We start from the raw sequence: 15,951 nt of genomic DNA, 5'->3' as shown, positions 1-15,951 counted from the left end.
CTCTCTCTCTCTCTCTCTCTCTCTCTCTCTCTCTCTCTCTCTCTCTCTCTCTCCTTCTCTCTCTCTCACTCACACACATTCTTTCTCTCTCCCCCTCTCTCTGTGTTTATTTCTGTGCGGCATGTTACATGTGTGTGTCCTCGTGCTGGTGTGTGCACGTGTTTTCCATTGGTGCTGCCGTGGTGTTCGGAGGAACAGGCTGTTTGTCTCTCCCCAGGCCAGCTGGACTAATCAATAACTCTGATTCTGCTCCTTTTAAAGCAGCTCAAGTCTTCTGGGCCTTTTAGGCAACTTCAATTAAGGCATGGACCAGTATCTCTGTGTCTACAACGCACGTCATTCTACTCTCCCACCCACCTCAATCTTGCTGAACTTCATTTTACCCTCCTGCTTCATTTCCACCGAACATTTCACTCTGCTACTTCAGCCCAACCCAGCTAATTTTACTTTCCTATGTCTATCTGGGCCAATCAATATCTCCAATTCTGCTGCTATTAAGCAACTCAATCTTTTTGGCCGTTCTGTGCCTTGTGGTCTTTCTGGGCCTCTTGAATGAAAGCGTCAGCTGAGGGCATTAACCCAGTCTGCTTCATCAGGACTAAGAGGGACAGCAGCAGGCCACTGTGCCGCTCCACAGCACTTCATTTCACTCACACGGCTTAATCTTGCTGAACCTTATTCCACTCTCTTGCAAAAGGGTTCGTTTTTTTGAAAATGTCTTCATTCTATTCTGCTGCGTCAATTTGTCGGAATCTTTTTTTACTCTCTACATATTGCAAAGATTAATTTGGAAGTGTTCACGAATCTTTCTCAAAAGAATCTGAAAAGCATTTTTTACTTCACTTACTCTGTAAAGTGCATTAAGGTTGGGAATTTCGTTGTCCACCATTTCTGTCCTGTAAATGCCTCAGTTTGACTCAACCACATCTTGCTTGCTTGGAGTTTTCCCCCTTAGCAGGAGCAGAGGGGCAACAATAAGCAGTGCTGCTTCTCTGGTGCTACAAATCCACATCTTTTGGTCTTTCCTTCTGTATCTACAGAACACACGTTACTCTCGCACATCAATCTCACTGTGTTCATTTTCCTCTTTCTCCAGCCTCAATTTGACTGTTCCGTTGCTTGCTTGATCAGCACCAGAAGGACTTTAGCCCCTCATCCAGATCTGAGGGACAATGTTGAGACAGCGCTTCACCTCTGATGTTGCACTTCATTTTGCTATCCCACACAGTCCTCATTTTACTCCCCCACATCACTGTGAATGAACCTCTGCCTGCTTGATGCAGTCAGGTCCTCATCGTACATTAAAGTTTAAATTGCTGTCTCAATCCATTGAGCCTCGTGATTTTATGCGTACCTCAATCGGCAATTAAACAGGTTACATTGCACTCACGATTACAAGGTGCCAACCAAGCAAAAACTTTGAAACAAGGAAGAAAAGTGTCTGCACTCATACAGCCTTTTGTTAATTTAACAGTCGAGCTTTCAGTCAGAGACCTTCCTCAGGGCACGAACATATGGAGCATACGCTTACCTCAATCACCAACCCCCCCCCCCCTTGTTCTCCTGCCTCTACAGTGAGTCTCAGCAGGCTTCATCAGGGCCAGAAGGGCTCTTAGCTGGCAAGGAGCTTACCGCACACTGTGATGCATGAGTCTCCATTGGCAACCAGTCTGGCTTTGTTTGGGTATAGGATGACTTGGTGCATTTGAAGATGGTTCAGATGTGCTTTGATTGCAGTGTTTGGGAATCTTGACAGACAGACAGACAGACAGACAGAAATGTATGGTGAGAAGAGTTGGCACAAGCTTGAGAAACTTTCCCCTCAAGGATTTACAGCTGAGGCTGAGTTGGTTTCAGGCATGAAAATCCCTCACCTTTCGGCGAAATTCGCCGTTTTGAAATCAAAATGGGTCATTTCTGTGAATCGTGTAGATCCGAGGAGAAAAATTTAGGGGGGGGGGGTGTCGAGCGAGGAGAAAAGTGTATCGCTCTACCGCAGAAAACTTCATACAGTTTCAGGAGAGATTCCATAACTGACAATGACGTTTGACCAAACACTGCATTTGTTGCTGTCGGCACAGCCAATAACGTGAACGAGCTCAATCTAAGTCCCGCCCTTCATATTTCTCTTTGAAAGCGCAATTTAAAACAGGTGCCGCTTTGGTCTGCGGGGCTGGCGTGGTTGTATCAAACATCTTTCTTTATAGTTCTAGAACATCTCTGATTATAAGAAAATGTCCAAACGATCTGTCACAGATAGGCTAGTCCCCAGAGAGGTAGCTATTTGAGATCATGATTCTTGTTATGAGAACATCAGGACGCAAGCATTTCGGTGAGAAGTGAGTGGATGTAGTTAGCCACAGTGGTTAAGCTGTTTTTCCTAATAATTTGAAACCGCATTTGCCCTGCCCACGTGAAAATGTATTTATTCTCTAGAGAGCTCCGTTAATGAAAGCTTGGGTAGGACTACGGTACGTTTCCCTGACAGCTATTTTAACGGGTCTGTGCGCTACGAAATGGCGAAAGTATCTAGTAGGCGCTTGTAAGAAGCGCATGTAGGCTACGCGAGGCATCCAACATCATGCTTCGAATCATATGCTGCGGCTTCTCATAGCACGCGCGAGAGGGAGAGGGAGAAAGAGCGAAGCCTAGTCAATCGTTTGACACGGGACAAATTGTTATAGGAATCATGCTAAATTTTTTGTAATCCCTTGCCTACATCTAATGACATATTAAAAATCTACCGATTTATATTTAGTGGAACACGGTCAAACAGTTTTTTTCACGGTCAAAGTTGGAGCTTTCCTGTTATTGTTTTTCATAGGGAAACAGATATAGGCCTACTAGGTGATTGGACTAAAATTTGAGTAGTTTGGATAAAATTTCAGTAGTTTATCCAAACTGTGACAAAGATTTTTTTTGTATTACAAGTTATGATGTATGAAAAATTATGATTAACCAGGCAAGCGTTGAGGGGACATTGGATAGTGTTGAGAGGAGGGGGTGCTTTGTTGCCATTGGGGGGCATTAGCAGAGATTCTTTATCTCTCTGGCATTAGTCTATTTTATTTTTAAGGGGGGCATTGGCAGGGTTTTGATGAGGTCAATGGGTTGTTGGGAAGCTTATGATGAGGTCAAGGGGGAATTTATTTTAAAAAAAGGCTGAGAACCAAGGACCATTTTATCTATCTATCTATCTATCTATCTATCTATCTATCTATCTATCTATCTATCTATCTATCTATCTATCTATCTATCTATCTATCTATCTATCTATCTATCTATCTATCTATCTATCTATCTATCTATCTATCTATCTGACCCCCTCATCAGACATGACAGCATGACAATCATGAAGTAACGAAGATGGTTGGCAGTTCACTGTCCCTGGGTCACTACAGTATGCTCAAAATTCATCATTTAAAGACGGTTTTAGCTAAATTTTCTCCCATGGGAGACCATGCCCCCAGACCCCCCTAGTATGACTCTTATACAACACTATCCCCCAAAACTGCCACTGCACACCAACACATGCGCGCGCACCGCTGCAGCACACGCGCCGCTCCGTGCCACCGTGCCACGCCGCACCTTTCTCACCTTTTTCACCCCTGACCCGTTTTCATGCCTACAGCAAAAGCAAGCTGTAAGAAGTTTGTTGTTGTATAATGTCACTGTAGTTCTGAGTGCAGGTCGAAATCCCACCATTAACAGGGTCCCTCCTGGACTCCCAGTCAAAGTCAACATAAGCCAGCCTCTCCTTTGCAAACCAAACTATTGGTTGCACAGAGGAGCATTGAATTTACACACCTCTGCTTATACCCATGGAAAGAAATAGAGTAATTAACTAGATAATTAATGAATCAGCTTATGAGTTAGACATTGCGCATAACATGATTTGAATCCCCATGTGTCTTACCAAACATATGTGGCTGTGTCGCTAAATCCCAGAAGCGAGGTGAATTAGGTGGCCAAGAATGCGCTTAATGATTGTGTGTCAGCGGTCATGAGGCTAAAGAGCTTTGCTTATAGTCTCGAATTCCTGCATCAGCCACACTTGAATCAAATATATGTATGTAGATTACACAGCACACTACGATGTGTAGAAGTGTACAGAAAAGCATTCATCATAGCACCATAATCAGTGAACCCAGAGTCGTCTAAAAAGTTTGTTATTTTTCTACAGCTCTGTGTTATGTTATACTTAGCAGCCGTTATTGTTCAAGAAAAAATGCAATGTTAAGCAAAGCACATCATGTTAAGATTCCATTTTTTAGATATTCTCTAGATTCACAAATTGCATCCAAGTTGCACAGTTGTTTGGTCTATTAAAGGTTAATCTATGTCCGAACCTATTTTTAGGATGTCAGTGAGAATCGTTCATGACAGGCGACTCAGACTCCAGTGCACTTCACAGATGTCTTAACACACGGCTGCACATAGAAGCATATTTCTCTTTAACTCTAGACTGGTTTAGCCACTAGGCAACATAAAGGCGTTGTCAGTTGATATAGAGGTGTGGATGCACCGGTTTCCGGAGTATAGGGGTAGAGGTGCTTCCGCACAACTCTGTATTGTATAGCAAATCTACACATATTATTATATAAGTAAATCACTTATTGTCATCTATCCAGATCTTCAAGCCTTTGATAAATGCCCTTATTTCAACTTTATTCCACATTTTATTAGTAGAGCCATATGAATTTATATTAATTACCAAATTGGAGCCTTAATGTACTCACCATACATGACAGTACAGCCTGCCGCCGTTCAGGAAAAAAGGCTTCCCATTAAAACCTAAGAATGTTTATTGTTCTTCTTCCTATGTCTAAAAGGGTCACCAGTGTTATTGTGCCAAAGCCCATAAAAGTATTTTAAGACTGGGATTTTGCTACCCTATAAAAGTGTTATGTTAAGAGTGCTGATGGTGTTATGATGAAGGTCCCTTGTAAAGTAGCGATGTTATAAGGATGTTATTGCAGACCACTCATGTTGACGAGGATTACTATCACCGATCCCCTATCACAGGATGATGTATGAGAGGGCTACTCTTTTCCTCTCCTTTACACTAGTGATGTGTATCAGTGTATTGATGTGGTCCTGTGAAGTAGCAATGTGTGTCAGTTCTCAATGGTGTTCGGCACCTGTAACTCCCACTCTGTACAGATGTGTGCGTGCGTGTGTGCGTGTTTGTGTGTGTGTGTGTGTGTGTGTGTGTGTGTGTGTGTGTGTGTGTGTGTGTGTGTGTGTGTGTGCGTGCGTGTGTGCGTGTTTGTGTGTGTGTGTGTGTGTGTGTGTGTGTGTGTGTGTGTGCAGTGCACCTGCCTGTGTGTGTGTGTGCACGTGTAGTATGTGTAACACCTGCCTACCTGCTACGACATGGCACTGACACTCTGGACAACCATGCTGATGGATATTTCACACCTCATCACACACACACACACACACACACACACACACACACACACACACACACACACACACACACACACACACACACACACACACACACACACACACACACACACACACACACACACACACACACACACACACACACACACACAGCAGCCCACTCGCCAGACACACATACACACACGTCCAGGCCTACATACTGTACTCTACACATATGGACATGATGGATGTACTACGCCTCATTTAACACACACACAAGCACTCACACACACTTGCATGCACATGTACACCTACACAGGCGTTTGCATTAATCCTTTCTTTAAAGTTGCAATGACACGTACAAATAGCCACATGAATAGACACAAATGCTCTGACTAAGCCCACAACCACATAGAGGGAAATAACATCCTTGCTTGCTTTGTAGAAAATTGGTGTGTGGTAGGCTTCACTTCCCTCTTAACCTCCAGACCAACTATGCTTTAACCCATTGTATCCTGGGGCGACATATACGCTGCATTTAGGTTCTTGAGATTTCAGGTGCTTTATTTAAAATGTGGGTATGTTAGAGCTGAATGAACACATTCCAGTGCAAAATGAAGGTGATAGCTTTTAAATGCAACTTATTTCATGTTTGTATGTGCTTCGGAGGCTGAGATATTTATGTTTTAATAGGGAGAGGGCACCTTTTCCCAAAAAGGGCTTAGGGTAAAATGGGTTAAAGGGGCTCTATGTAGGATTAAAAGTTTAATTAATCCTGAGTCAGCCAATGCTTATTTGAGTCACTAGTAAGTGAACGATGACCACTTTCATGGTCCGCTGTCAGAAAGCCCCAAATGTAAAAAACCCCAAATGCGGTCCGCTACAAGTGTCATGGGAAACACTTCTCATGCGAAAACTCACTTTACATACCGTATTCAAATTTGTTTCAACTGCTGGCATTCCGTGATGAAAAACATTCTCACAGCAAGTTTATTTGAAAAGCATTTTTTCATGACTGTGTAGATTTTGAGACAGGCATGCCACGGGCACTGCACAAACTACGTCATCCTACATTGTGCACCTGTGTCTATTTAGCTTGTTATTTCTTGTCTTGTTACCTATCACACCAAATACGCCTTTAATTCAACATGAGTCTATCTCTCGTATCCCCCCAGGCAAGCCATGCCTTAAACCCCACCTGTGTCTATTTTACTATCTCTCTCCTCTGTTTAGGCCAACGATGCCTTAAACCCCACCTGGAACTGGCTCTACTTCATCCCCCTCATCATCATCGGCTCCTTCTTCGTGCTCAACCTGGTCCTGGGAGTACTGTCAGGGTGAGGACATATGCACGCACACACGCACGCATACACACAACCATGCATGCACACTTGCATACACACATGCACACATACACACGCACACATACACACTGGCTAGTTGTGGCTGGTTGCGAGGGAGAGGGAGAGCATTCATGTATGTGTGTGTGTGTGTGTGTGTGTGTGTGTGTGTGTGTGTGTGTGTGTGTGTGTGTGTGTGTGTGTGTGTGTGTGTGTGTGTGTGTGTGTGTGTGTGTGTGTGTGTGTGTGTGTGTGTGTGTGTATGTGCGTGCGTGTGTGCGCGCGTGTGTGTGTCCATCCATCCGTCCTCAGGGAGTTTGCGAAGGAGAGGGAGCGTGTGGAGAACAGGAGAGCCTTCATGAAGCTCCGGCGGCAGCAGCAGATCGAGAGGGAGCTCAACGGATACAGAGCCTGGATAGACCGAGCAGGTCAGCAGCTCACACACACACACACACACACACACACACACACACACACACACACACACACACACACACACACACACACACACACACACACACACACACACACAGGACACACACACACACACACACACACATACACACGCACACACACCACACACACACACACACACACACACACACACACACACACACACACACACACACACACACACACACACACACACACACACACACACACACACACACACACACACACACACACACACACAAAACACACACACACACACACACTCACACAGACACACTCACACACACACACACACACACACACACACACACACACACACACACACACACACACACAGGAAACACGGGCATACCGGGCCCCGGTCCAGGAGCCCCAAGAGTCAAGGGGGGCCCTGTAGTCCAAGCCTCAATATTTCCATTTTCAAATTATGCCAAAATAACAGCTCTAACAACTGTTTCTTCAAATTCTCTCAACAACAAGACTCTCAACAATAGACTCTCACATCTGTCTTAAAAACCCGAATCGTTGTACACAAGCAACACCTACACCCTCACACACACACACCAGGGCAGTGTAGAGCAACAAAAGAAAAGTAATCAAACAACAGGATCCAGATGGCATGTCTCGTTGAATGAAATGATGATGCATGGGATGTGTTTTTCCAAACAAATCACCCTCAGACAGACCCTGTCTGACAGTCTGCCTCTTCCCTTCTCTTCTCTTCCTCAGAGGAGGTCATGCTGGCAGAGGAGAGTAAGAACTCAGGACCTTCTGCTCTGGATGGTAAGACTGGGAACCAATGTATAGACCCCTAACCCATTTCCAGAGGTGTCAAAAGTAAATGTAAAAGTAAAAAGAAAAAGAACACAGTTTCCTTCCAACACAGGTAACCAGTTTACTTCCAACATAGGTAACTTTGCCTGAGTAACCAGTAGATCTGTGTACTTGTCTTACAATCAGCTGACTCTGTGCTGGTTGGATTAAGTTTGTGCTGCGCCCTTGTTAGGTTTTTAGTGTTTTTCATTAACAACACAGTCTAACTATCTCATTAGGTCCAATGGAGTAAATGTGGTAACAACTATGTAATATAATGTGCTAGAGTTGTGCATAAACTAATCATTTACTTCTACGTTTACTTTTGACACCTCTGCCCATTGCCCCCTTTTCACTTCACCTCTGTCTGCTGTCTTCAGCTCAGCTCAGCTCTCCTGTCTTGTCCCGTCTTATTACTTTGTCTGTTCTCTCTCCACACCGGACTCCTCCCATCCCAGGTGGCACCTCTCCCCTCCCTTCAGTAGAGATTCTAGGCCAAAATTACCAGGGGAAGCGAGGTGAGGCCAGTGTTTTTTCAGGGGGGCACATACAGTAAATTGGCAAAAGAGATCAATTCGCAATGTTATGAATGTATACTGTACAAAAATGTGTATCATGTCGCGGTTAGAAATTAATATTATGAGTCATTGGCTATTCAGCACAGGGGCCACAACAGGGGCCAGGAGAAAATCTTACAGGGGCTGTGGCCCACTCTGGTCCACCATGTCTAGAACTGCTACTGTCTCGACTCACCAGTCTCCTCTGCTCATCGTACCCTTTCTTGCCTCACTTCATACAGTCTTCCTCACTTAACACACTCTTCCTCAACTCACCTCAAGTTCAAGTTCAAGTGCTTTTATTTGTCACATACATATTATTTGCAGTGAAATGATGACCTCAGTTTACCTCACTTCTCCTCTCCTCCTCACCCGTCCCCTTCCCTCCCAGACCTCTCACACTCGTTGACACTAGAGCATAACACCGGAGTGGATTTTCACTCCTGTCCCATCCCGGTCCCAGAAAAAAAAATCCCATCCCGGGCTGGAGTAAAAGAAACAAATCCCATCCCGTCCACTCCTGTAAGAATCTCTCCCAATCGTGCCCACTCCCACTCAAAATCATTAATTTTCGTTCATTTTTATCCCCGCTCCTGTCCGCTCCCGTTCATTTTAAAACTTTTCACTCCCATCCCGTGCGAATCCCTCGGGACCCACTGGAAAACCCGAAAAATGCCATCCTCTAGTTCACACCTCATTTTTGCTGACTATCTTTTTCTCCACCTTCTCTCACCTCACCAGTCTCCCCTTTCCCTTCCTTTCCGTGTGTGTGTGTGTGTGTGTGTGTGTGTGTGTGTGTGTGTGTGTGTGTGTGTGTGTGTGTGTGTGTGTGTGTGTGTGTGTGTGTGTGTGTGTGTGTGTGTGTGTGTGTGTGTGTGTGTGTGTGTGTGTGTGTGTGTGTGTGTGTGTGTGTGTGTGTGTGTGCTTAGTATCCTTTCCTCAATTTTCTCTTCTGTTGCCTGGAGTTTAAGTATTTTTTAAATGCATTCCCTGCACACGCTCTGCCCTTCCCCAGCATCATGCCTAAAGCAATCAGACGACAGGCCACTCCCTCATCAACAACAGTTACCCAATCAAATTCTAGCCTACTCTCCCAGCAGCAAGAGTTAGCCAATCAAATCACAGTTCTGCCATGATCCCCAAAGTCAGTCTCTGGAAAACTGGTAATGGAAAGTAACCAAAAAGCTAATCTCCTGTTGAATGGAAACCTGTTGAGGTGTGTAAGTGTATGCTGTGTGTGTGTGTGTGTGTGTGTGTGTGTGTGTGTGTGTGTGTGTGTGTGTGTGTGTGTGTGTGTGTGTGTGTGTGTGTGTGTGTGTGTGTGTGTGTGTGCGCGCGCACGCGCGTGCGTGCGTGCGTGCGTGCGTGTGTGCGCGTGCGTTTGCATTGCGTGCTTGCAAGCTTGTGTACGTTCATGTGGGCGTGTGATTGCATCTCAGAAAAAGCCCACTCTCACCAAGCATTGACACCAAGGCGTTGGCATTCATGTATGACAGCTATTGATCCCTAATTGTGCTGTCTGAGCTGCTTCGGTCTCAGCATACCCATGCATATATATTACATAGAGGCAATAACCTTTGAGAAAAACGGAAACCATGTTTCTCTTTTCAATCGGGGCTACAAGTGATTCATTGTTCAAATGTTGTTTATTAGTCTTTGTTGTTTGTTGTTTATTAGTTCTTTCTTTTTTTATATGCGTAAGTGCAGGCTTCAGGCAGAGCAAAATTGTGGCGCTTTCGGAGGCAGGAGTTCTGAACTTGCCTCATAAATAAGGAGTCACTCCTGTGCCTAGTCTGCTGGAGAGACCCCAGCAGTACTAGTCTGAAGGGACGTAACTGCTCACTGAGGCACAAATATACATGACACGTAGTAGACTAGATTCATGTTTATGTTTCTGTTGCTATGGGAACAGGAAAGGAAGTGGATGTCAATGGCGTTTTCAGCTGACCTCGAGGGCTGATAAACGTTAAGAAGAACCTTAAAAAATAGGAAGACTGACTATGTTTGTGGACTGTCTATCGGGAATCTTGATGCATTACCTGAGTTTGAAACTGTTGCCAGTTATTCTCCTTTGCATGGAATTATCCTCATTTTACACATCTATGGTATTAAAAAATATGTTTATACTGAGTTATATTCCATATACTGTATGTTCCATTAATATGGATGTGTCAACCTGATTAAGATGTGTCTCGCTGACATTTTTAAACGTTCAAGCTTTGTAAAGACTCCATGTGCCTAGAAATACAATAGTCTTGCTAATCGAATCACTGTGGAGAGAGATTAGTGTTGTGTATGTTTATTCATAGTGCTGAGAAGTGTGTATATGTTAAGCCACCATGCATGTGTGCTGAGTAGCATATGTGTATGTGAAAGCTGTACTCTCTGTATGTTACTGAGGAAGGTGTTTATGTTAATGGTCTGATGTTGATCTGTTTATTCTGTCTGTAATCCTCTGAGTGTGTTATCATCCTCCTGAAGTCGCTATGTTTGCCAACACACAGCTAATCCTGTGAACCTGTCGATGTTGTGTGCTCTTCATACATGTGTAATTCTGTGTGTGTGTGTGTGTGTGTGTGTGTGTGTGTGTGTGTGTGCGTGCGTGCGTGCGTGCGTGCGTGCGTGCGTGCGTGCGTGCGTGCGTGCGTGCGTGCGTGCGTGCGTGTGTGTGTGTGTGTGTTTGCAGTGCTGAAGAGGGCCACCATTAAGAAGAGAGGGGAGGCCATCCACCGCCGGCCAGGAGAGGACCAGTACACAGACATCTCCTCTGTGGGTGAGTGGGTGACTTCCATACTAAAAGCTAGTTTTCACTTCCCTGCGTTATCGCCGGCAGTCACGACGGGTGCGTGTGCTTCAGAGTGGTGTGGCATTCGCTCTCACCGCCATGTTGCACGTCACACACACACACACACACACACACACACACACACACACACACACACACACACACAGACACACACACACACATGCACGCATGCACGCAGTGATGGTATCTCCTCTGTGGGTGAGTGCAGCACCTATAATAAATGCGCACTCTATTATGAAATATAATCCAGAGATAAAAATAGCGATGAAATAGAGATGAAAGTCATGAAAGTGCTGTTGTGCTCATTAAAGAGTAATGAAATGTTAAACACACTCCTGCTGTCACATCCTCGCACATCACCTCGCACGCACGCACGCACACACACACACACACACACACACACACACGCGCACACATGCACACACACACACACACATGCACACATACACACACACACACACACACACACACACACACACACACACACACACACACACACACACACACACACACACACACACACACACACACACACACACACACACACACACACACACACACACACACACTCAGTGGGTGAGTGTGTACTTGAAAGAAAGAACGACCCACTGGGAAACTCATTCATTGTCATGTCACTGTCACAGAGCACTCCACACCACACAGTGCACACAACAAACTTGCATTTATGCTGTGCCGGTGCAAGGGGTAGCCCAACAAGTGCTGGTTCCATGCTCAGGGTACTTCAGGGAGGGATAAGGGAGAGCACTGGTTATTTACACCCCCCACCCCTTACTAATAGTACACATATTTGAGTGTACAGCATGTATCCAAAGTATACAAGTATGGTACCATATCATCGTTGTCAAGCAGAAACCTTGTATCTCATTTTAATTTTTTACTTATTAATTTATTCATCACTCTTTTCTAAATAAATAATCATTTCAACATTGAAGTTGGTATTAAATAATTTACCATACACACATTGTCATGGAGACTTGGATGTGCAGAGACAGTGATTTACGTTTTATAATGAATAAAAAGCAAATATAAGAGGTTTCTGGAGGTTTCTGCATGGCAGTGACAATATGAGAGTATATACAGGTGCGTGTGTGTGTAGGGAAGCTAGTATCAGCCAAGCCGAGAGATGTCCCTTTGCTGATGGACAGCAGCCATGTGACAATGGCTCCCTGCTGTTTGGCATTCCATGTCCAATTTCCATCTTAAGGAGAACGGGAACAGATCTGTCACAACGCCAAAAGGGCTGCACAAGTTCTGTCTTAGTCATTTCCTTTTCAATTTGCATTTAAAGTGTGTCCGTGTGTGTGTGTGTGTGTGTGTGCGTGTGCGTGTGCACATGTGTGTGCGTGCGTACGTACGCGCCCGTGCGTGTACTGTATGCGCGTGTGTGTATGTATGCGTGTACGTGCACCCATTTTCACATCAAGAATCTCATTCTTGTTCATCCTGCTCATGGAAGTCGAAGGAGTAAAATCCTAAGCAAGTACATTATCATACCAAAAATCTTTTTTGATGAAAAGTGAAGATGTCAGGTTGCTTACCGCTCAATGACTTGATGATTGGCGTTCCTCCTCCTCCAACACCTTACTGTGATTGGCTGCCTTCATCAAACCCCTTGCTTGTCGCCCAATGGTTAGGCAGTCTTGTAAATGGAAGGCTGGTGGTTCTAATTCTGTATCTGTATAGTCAGGCAGCCAAACTCTCAAAAGTGCTTTAAAATGGGTTGGACCTGACATGGCGTGTTATACTGTTTATCTTTTTTTGATAGTTCTATCCCTAAAGACAAATAATTGGAGAGTCTGCTCGGTCGGAAATATTGCGAAAAAAAGTGCCTATTTTAATGTATGTACCCTTCATTTTTCGAGAGAGATTTCTGTCTCCCACCCTCAACATGACTGACTGTCTCTTGTTCATCTGTCCTGTCTCATCTCTCCAGGCATGGCTCTGAACAGGGCAAGTATCCGCAGTGCCAAGCGCGGCCCAACGGCGTATTTCCGGCGTAAGGAGCGCATGCTGCGTATATCTGTGCGGCGCATGGTGAAGACGCAGAGCTTCTACTGGATCGTGCTGGGACTGGTGGCCCTCAATACACTCTGCGTGGCCATCGTGCACCACAACCAGCCTGACTGGCTCTCCACATTCCTCTGTGAGTTACTCTTGCACAATGCCACCATGAAATAAAGACTTGGTTTAAGAGTATTCAACACTCTGTGTGGCATCACATTGCATTACTACCAGCCCGACTGGCTCACCACCTCCCCCTGTGAGTCAACTGCTGCTGCTTTTAGTCTACTGTATATGTAAACTTATACTAAAGTTCTGTTTTCGGCATATACAGTACGTTTGAACAGTACACCTGGGCCTGTTCTATGCGTACATGTTTCATACACGCATAGTATGTAACAACAAGGACCCACCACAATCTTGATCCAACCAGTGCAGACTCAGAGTGAGCTGATAGTAATACAAGCACAAAGGTCTACTGGCTACTCAGATAGGTTGCCTGCGTTGGAAGGAAACTTTCTTCTTTTAACTTTTACTTGTTTGACACTACTGCAGATTATGCAGAGTTCCTGTTCCTGGGCCTGTTCCTCATGGAGATGTTCCTGAAGATGTACGGCATGGGGCCCCGCCTCTACTTCCACTCCTCATTCAACTGTTTCGACTGTGGAGTGAGTACAACACGCATGTCCACGCACACACACACACACACACACACACACACACACACACACACACACACACACACACACACACACACACACACACACACACACACACACACACACACACACACACACACACGCTAACACACACGCTAACACACACATTCAATGCAATGTAGAGGCATACTCCTGCTATTGACTGTGTCTGTGAGGACATTATAAGTGGGTGTCGGTGGCGGAAAGGGGATGAGAGGGTTTGGATGTGTGAATGGGAATGAAAGGCTTCTGATGCAGGCGGAAATTAATAATATGCTAATTCAAGAGATGATATGGGGACAAGGGCAGCCTAGTGTGGTCCATTGGCTCTCTTGCTGTGGAATATAGATGTCTCTGTCGCTTCATTGGCTCTCATCGTAGAATACCATCATCTCTGTCGCTTCATTGGCTATCGTGCTGCGGATACAATATGTCTGCTGCTTCACTTCGCTGAAGTGATTTGACACTCAGGTCATGCATAGCAATCTCTGAGCTCTCATAATGAGACTACACCACATGCCACGCACACAGCAACAGGTCAATCTAATCTTCCATCTCATAGCAGCGCCCCACACCTAACGCAAGACTAATTGCGATGTGTGGAACACAATGAACACGCATAAACAAGTGTCTGTCTCATCAAAATTACTCTCACTTTTTTGTTTCATTCCAGGCTGGCTTTCACTTAACCTGCAGAATGTCATTTGTCCACTGAAGGGAGTGAGACGCCTTAGTTTGGAGGCATGAGAGGCAGTTCTGAGCTTTAAGGCATAGGCTTCATCCAAAGCATAGACAAGATATATGTTCTTGGGTTCTAGGCACATGTTGGGTCTTCTATATGCCTAGTCTATGTTTGAAGATTTGAAGCCAATGAACAGCCTATGTTCTAAGCTTCCAGACAAAGTAAGGTCTAATATGTTCTTCTATTTTAAGCGCAGGTGAGGGAATGAACTTTGCGGTCTAAGCAGGCCTCTATTGAAAGACCTACTGGGAAACTGTCTTTGGTATTATGACAAACCACATAATGCACACAACAAAAATGCACCAGTGCCAGGATGTAACTCAGCTGGTGTCCCAAGAGAGCAGTGCTCAGGATATCTTTGGAAGTCATGGAGGAGGATGGGGAAGAGTGCTGGTTATTCACTTCCCCCATTTTGAGTTTTAAAGAACAAGCCAAGTGTATGTTCCAATCCAAGCTATTTGATGCAGGTCAGGTCTACAGAATGTTCTGAGTAGTTGAGGCACAGAGGAGGTAATTGCTTATGTCAACTGATTGTGCAGTGATGTGTGATGGAGCAGACTGTGAAAGTTAGGAATTTCTAACAGAATGCATTGTGATGGCCACTGCCCAGATTTGAGCTGGGCCATAGACAAAGTTAATAACGTGTCCACTGATTGACTGTCTTTGTCAGGTGATTGTGGGCAGCATCTTAGAGGTCCTGTGGGGCTTCATCAGGCCAGGCATGTCGTTTGGCATCAGCGTCCTGAGAGCTCTGCGCCTGCTCAGGATCTTCAAGATCACAAAGTAAGTCCTCAGACATGGGCCCATAATGCTGCAAGACTACTCTTTAGTGGCGACTCTATTTGAACTAGAGCTGAGATACTGTAAATGTACTGTAAAACAGGCGTGCCTATATAGGCCAGTCAATCTAGCTCTAAAAAGGCCCAAACCCGGGATAAATTGCAATAGTAATCGTTCCTACTTTAAAGTGATCCTTAAACCCCCTTGTATCACATATTAAACATCTACAGCTTTATATTTAGTGGAACATGCTTTTTTTCAAGGTTGACAGATTTCACATTCATTTCTCCATAGGGAGACAATATAGGAGATGCAAGGTGAATAGGGTAAAATGTCAAACTATGACATT

The 15,951-nt window shown here is 44.8% G+C and overlaps 1 protein-coding gene across 1 annotated transcript in view; it reads left to right on the top strand.

Moving 5' to 3' along the window:
- LOC134451589 (voltage-dependent R-type calcium channel subunit alpha-1E) overlaps positions 1 to 15,951 on the top strand; it is a 267,141-nt gene that overhangs the window by 176,876 nt on the left and 74,314 nt on the right. Inside the window, exons 9-15 of the mRNA XM_063202094.1 lie at positions 6,625 to 6,728; positions 7,044 to 7,159; positions 7,914 to 7,967; positions 11,241 to 11,327; positions 13,315 to 13,524; positions 13,938 to 14,050; positions 15,493 to 15,605. Coding sequence (XP_063058164.1) covers positions 6,625 to 6,728; positions 7,044 to 7,159; positions 7,914 to 7,967; positions 11,241 to 11,327; positions 13,315 to 13,524; positions 13,938 to 14,050; positions 15,493 to 15,605 — 797 coding nt within the window. The remainder of the gene's footprint in view (positions 1 to 6,624; positions 6,729 to 7,043; positions 7,160 to 7,913; positions 7,968 to 11,240; positions 11,328 to 13,314; positions 13,525 to 13,937; positions 14,051 to 15,492; positions 15,606 to 15,951) is intronic.

Source organism: Engraulis encrasicolus, chromosome 6 (genome assembly GCF_034702125.1).
Source record: "Engraulis encrasicolus isolate BLACKSEA-1 chromosome 6, IST_EnEncr_1.0, whole genome shotgun sequence".
Taxonomy (NCBI): Eukaryota; Metazoa; Chordata; class Actinopteri; order Clupeiformes; family Engraulidae; genus Engraulis; species Engraulis encrasicolus.
Note: the sequence above shows the minus strand (reverse complement) of the source record. Positions and strands in the feature narration are given on the sequence as shown.